The 6,115-nt window shown below is 34.4% G+C and overlaps 1 protein-coding gene across 1 annotated transcript; it reads right to left on the bottom strand.

The window, feature by feature from the left end:
* Positions 1-282: 282 nt before the first annotated feature.
* On the bottom strand, positions 283-3,451 carry LOC131167844 (WAT1-related protein At5g40230-like). The gene is made up of 7 exons (XM_058126849.1): positions 3,077-3,451; positions 2,845-2,910; positions 2,535-2,648; positions 1,712-1,946; positions 1,377-1,535; positions 1,137-1,288; positions 283-878 (listed from the first exon to the last, which is right to left on the bottom strand). Exons 1-7 carry the CDS (start codon positions 3,265-3,267, stop codon positions 725-727), a joined length of 1,071 nt encoding a protein of 356 aa, XP_057982832.1. The 5' UTR covers positions 3,268-3,451; the 3' UTR covers positions 283-724.
* Positions 3,452-6,115: the final 2,664 nt, after the last annotated feature.

The following is a 6,115-nucleotide window of genomic DNA, read 5'->3' as shown; positions in this document are numbered from 1 at the left end:
TAGACTTCTTATGCAGAGAATGAACCATTTCTTGAGCCAAAGAAATATTTTCAAATATACTTCTACCAGGAATGAAAGCTCCCTGTTCCGGATAAATCAAAGCAGACAATAAACCTGTCATCTTGCAGCAATAATTTTTGAAAAAATTTTGTAGATAACACTACAAAAACTAATAGGCCTAAATTTGTCAAAACTCTGAGGATTCTGAACTTTTGGGATTAGAACAATGTAAGATGGAGAATAAAATCTAGGAAGAGGGGACCCAGCAAAAAAATCTCTAGCTGCATCGATCACGTCTTCTTTTACAATATCCCAGCAATCTTGGGAAAAAGCAGAGCCAAAACCATCCGGATTTTATAGGGTGGGCAAATAACAGCCATTCATACTAAACATTTTGAAACTTCACTACTAAATACACTTTTGTACAAACAGCAACAAAGGTAGGGATCACTCTCAAAAGTCAAAACATTAGGTGGTTTACCATTCTTAGCGGCATTAACCGGGATTAAGATGTTTTATTTATAGAACATAGGAAAGATGCAGAAGTCGACCCCTATAATCTTCTGGTAGTCTATATACATGTGTATTATAGCTTGTGGCCACCTTATGGATATTGAACAACATTTCGAAATTTCACCCTTATGATGTGCTTTCCCCATTGATGCTTTCAAATGGGAATAGGGAAAATTCTCTGTTTGTTCTTTATCATCTATGTATTTTTGTTCTATACATCTTGAACATTGGTGCTTTGCAACAGTGGGGTTTTTGGTGTAGATGATGACTCGAAGCTACCATTTCCACAGCCACCCATCTCCTCTTTTGCCTTTCCCCATATTACAGCATAAAACCCAATACAAATTATTATGGATCCAACAACACTGCAAAGTTTGGGAGAATATTAGTCGAAGGAAAACCAAATAATCAGCAGTTGATTAACAATGCAAAAGAGTGGTTGCCACTTCATTCTTTCAAATATTTCCACAATAGCTCACCAAACAAAAAGGGAGAAAGGCAAAGTAGGGAGATTAAGATTTTTTTTTTTTTCTTAATTTTTTTCTTTTGTAAAAGAGGGTGACACCTCATTTCTTTATTAGAAAACCCCTCACTTATAGCGGAGGGAGATTAAGAAATTATACCTTCCAAGGTAGAGACAATCACCAAGGAAGACAACACTCATGGCAGCTGCAATGGCAATTGAGAATGGCTTGAATATTGCTACATAGAGAGGGCCCTTCAAGCGCAAGCCCCAAGTATGAATAACAGAGCCGAAGCTTAGCACGGTGAGTCCCTGAACATAGAGAGAAACCGAGATTTAGACATCACCAAAAGGCTCTTCCTAATGAGTTCTCAGCAATGCTGGTCCATTGTCCTCTTACATTGTATAGAACAGCAACTAGTGCTATATTAGGTCTCAGTCTCCATGCACTAATGTTTGTTTTAGCAAGAAAGCACACAGGTGCTGAGATGACACTGCCACATAAGTTGTAGAAAAATACTACTACTATCTCCACCGGGTACTCCTCCATGACCTTTACCTGTCAAATGCTACTAAAATCAAATTAGGCCTTTTTTGAGAAACTCATACACTAGATTCTGTGCCTTGGATTCAAATTTACACAAATTTGAAAAAACTCCATACAGAACTGTTTTCCGAATCCAGGGCCCGGATTCATATTCCCAAACACAACCATGAGATTTCGCTAGGATGTACCTGAACAATGTACCAAGTCGAAACTAGAAAAAACTCAGCTGCAAGCAGTATACCGCCAATGACCCACTTTGATTGTGCTGAGCCTAGAGGATGGAAAAGGATATGGGATGCTGATGAAGTTGATATGATTGCTGGTCCCTTGTAGAGAATCACCACCAGTGCACCCACTATTGATACCGTGGTGCCTATGATTTTCAGCCTAATGCTTGAGCTTCTCAAAGATGACTTTTCCATCCTTTTTAGGTCACCATATGAAAAATAAAAACGGAAAAACTATTGCTGAAACTGACAAATTAAGGAATATTAAACATATATCTTCATCGGTCTTTACACTTAGCCCAAAGGATGGGAACATCATAGCCATTTAAACTACTGAATTCTTCAAAGCAACAAAAGAAACAAAAAAATCATCCAGATTTGGAATATATTTTTCCTTTGCTTGCCATTTTCCAAACACAGCATTAAACAATCCTCTGCATCAAGGAAATTTGAACCGTACATTAATTTGGGGGGGTGGTGGTATGGACATGTAAGTGAAGATGTCATTGTACTCAAAGATGTTAACTTTTTTATTTTTAAAGAAATCACTCTCTTAAGAAAAAGTTGGAAAAAATAATAGTATTGCTGAGATTTCCAAGATGAGAAAGTCTTTGCTAATTTTCCTGGATGATTTAAGGGGTTGTTCAGCTGCTTCAATCAATCTCAGTTTTGTAAAGTAGCAGATTTTGCAGGTAAGTTTTTATGAAAACAGCAGAAGAAATTAGGGTGATGAACAAACACACATTTTAAGCAAAAGAATTGAAGAAGGAAAAGGGAGCAAGACCTGAAACAAATGGCAAGTATGAAGGTGAAAGCTGGTGTAAGGTTGCTCATGGCAGAAGCAAGAGTTGGAGAACTGTATTCTATTCCTTTGTACCCAAGCAGCTGAGCTGAAAATCTGCAATAAAATCAAACAATTTCACATACGAGAAGGAGAACCATTAATTAATTTCTTAATTAATACACAATTTGGCTCTTCTAACTTCTTCTTTTTTTCATTCTTCTTCACTGTTTGTATTGATTCCAGCAGCTAAACCATGGAACATGGGGAAATTTTTGGAATCATAGGGTTATGGATGAGTAACAGAGCATACCCAAGAAGCCCGAGGAGGAAGATTCTATAGGGAAGACAAGAGTTGAGCGGGGGAAGAGCTGTTCTTCTGTTAAAATAAATAAATAAGTCATCATTAAGAGACACAAAAGAGAGAATGTTAGAAGATGGGGAAAGACAGAATGGACGTTGCTTGCTCTGAAGAAAATAAAAGAAATGTTTGTGTTTGAGTTTGTGGTGTGAAATGGTGAGAGCAGGGAGACAGTGGGACATACCTGAGGAAGAGGATGGCGAAAGGAAGCAGAGCAAGAGTAGCAATGGCGTAAGAATAGAAGATGAAGACAAAGTTGCTCAGCCCCTTCAATGATGCTGCCTTGAACAAGATTCTAGAGCCTACATAGAGGCACTCCACCAGCACCATGGCCCCAAATGGTACCACTTCCCTGCAACAATACCCCTCCGCCATCTCTCTCTCTCTCTCTCTCTCTCTCTCTCTCTCAAAATGGAGAATGGGGGATTCAAACTTCAAACTTCAAGGGTGTTATTTGTTTGAATGAGAAGGGATTGATGGATTTTGTAGCATGTGCATGCTGAGAGCAGAGGTTTTGGTTTTCAATGTCTCGGAGAAAGAAACAGGGTGAGGGGATGATGACAAGATATTTGGCCAATTGGCTGGAAGGCGTAGAGGGATTGCTTGGCAAAGTCATTTGGGGTTGTTATCAGGGATATCGGAGACTATATTATAATGTAGATCTCGGATTGATAGTCACGAATCACCAGAGGAGAACCCACTTCTTTACTACGAAGTCCAAATGCCCTTACTTGGATTAATACTATAAAGAAAAAAAAATGGAGAGGGCGTGCTTGGTTTAGCATTTTACCCATTTCGGATTAATACTTCTCGTGAATGCTAGTGTGTAAGATTTTAATAGGGTAAAAAATTAAGTTGTTTGTTCCCAAGCTGTGGCCTTTGTTGTACATTAGTCCCCAAATTTTAATTTGTTATGTTGTTTGTCTCAAACTTTTGATTTTGTTTTTAATCAATCTGTTGGACTCAAAGATCTAGATGAAAATTATCAAGAGTCTGCCAACTTGTCGGGACGGGACATCTCCTAAAAATAGCACATCAAGCGAAGCAAAAGTATTAAAAATACAACATAAATTTAGAATGCAACCAATGAAGCAAACAAATGTACAAAATTATAGAAAAGATGTAATATGAAATGAAGATGAACACAAACTTAGTATGGACCAAACAAAATGAATGTATTATGCCAAACAATGAAGCAACGATATAATATACAATGTGAATGACCTAAAGACTAAGGTCAAAATACGAACATTTATATTACAAACTAAAGTTGAGTTTGGTAGGTATCAGATGTCAGATAAGGAGGCGAATTGGATAGTTATTTTGTTTTTTACCATCTCTTAGGCTTTTTTCCCCCAACTTTGGGTTTTTTTTTTTTCACATGCTACAAAAAAAGGGCATAGATTTCTTGGATCTTGGATGTTTTTACTTTTATTTTATTTTATTTTTTTCGTTGAAAAAAACTTACTTGATTCAAAAAATTTAAACATATAAGCAATCTCAAATCTTTATTTTAATTAATGTTAAAAGACTGTTACTTATTTGCAATTAGAACCTTTGTGTAGTTTTTGAGAGTTTTTTTTTTTAATTTTATTTTGGTAGGAGGATGGGTTTAAGGTTATTCAAGATCTTAAGGTAATGTTTGGAATTTAGAAAACATTAGGAAAACTAAAGAAGAATTTAAAAGAGTTTATTTTTCATATTTGATTATCAAGGAAAATGAAAAAGAATATATATATATATATATAATTAATGAGATAATTTTTTTATTTTACACATCATTAAAAATTTGATTTTTATTTAGTTCTTAATCATAGTAGAATATATTTTTGTTATTAATAGTATTTAGTGTCTAGAGATAATATAATAGAAAATGAGTTTCTTAATTATTTTCCTTCCTTTTTATTTTCTTAAATAAAAGTCTTGATACAAATGTATCCTCATAAAATAAAAAGTTTGGATTTGAATTTTTATTTTAAATAAAATTTCAACCCTTTTGATAGCAAGGAAGAGAAAGAGAGAAATGGGAGCATTGTTCCAACGTAGAATAGTGCCGGAAACGATATAATTTACTAATTATGTTGTTCTTTAGATAAAGTTTTAATCTTTGTATGTATTTAGTTTTTTGTTGAGGTACTATTTCATAAATATTTTGCTTCATTCTTTTCACTTTATATAGCATTCATATATGGGTGCATATTCTTTTTGGATGATGTTTATTTAATCTTTAAATTTTATAAATGTATAAGCAAATCTAACTTTCAATTTTCGGGTGTGATCGTGGGGATAGATAAAATATTTATGATTACGTATTTTTGTTAGGGCTAATATAGTAGGTTATTGAACAGTGTGCGCCAAGTGATTGTAATGTTTTCAAAATAAATATAGAGCCTTAATATGATCTTTGAGGGTGTTAAGAATTGATTGCAGCCTTGTGGGTGTGGGTTAAGTATAAAATATTTGCGCTAATTGTAATTTGTTGCAACGTGAGGGGTGAGGGATATAATATTATTGATGGAATCGCCACTAACCTATTATTTACCTAAGTGTGGTTCGTTTACCTAATTACTGTAACGACCTGTTAAATTAACTAAGTTTTTTTTATAATAATAATTATTGTGAAATTTCGTTGTTCTGATTCTTCCATATATAAAACTAACTATCTACCTAAGCAACGAGAAGCTAAAATTACATCACCACCACCATATATAAATATGTACAATACCAAAGAGTTACAATGTTCCCCAAACTATCCATATATGACTGTTTCCCAAAATACCCTCAACTGGACTAGGACTATACAGAAATACTCCCAAAAATACTCATTCAACTGATAAGGCAGTATTAAAGCCCCTCTACCTGTGAGCCTGATCTGCTCGCCGGACTGGATCACCTGAAAAATATTAATTTAATGGGATGAGACAATGTTCAGTAAGACGAAATATACTATTACTAGTATGTGGCAAATGAGTTACAATATTATGAAAATATGTTTCTATATAATCATGTATAACTGAATCTGTAAATACAGTACAAATAATATAAACCGCCACCTTTTCCATGTTACTTAACATATCTATATTTTAGATTTCTATACATAATACTTTTAATATATATACACATATATTTCTTGTTTCTGTAAAACTGTACATACATAATAATAACTGAAAACTTCCTTGGATGGATAACTGTATGTTATGATTTAACCCCTCATGATAGGGTT

Source organism: Malania oleifera, chromosome 11 (genome assembly GCF_029873635.1).
Source record: "Malania oleifera isolate guangnan ecotype guangnan chromosome 11, ASM2987363v1, whole genome shotgun sequence".
Lineage (NCBI taxonomy): Eukaryota > Viridiplantae > Streptophyta > Magnoliopsida > Santalales > Ximeniaceae > Malania > Malania oleifera.
Note: the sequence above shows the minus strand (reverse complement) of the source record. Positions and strands in the feature narration are given on the sequence as shown.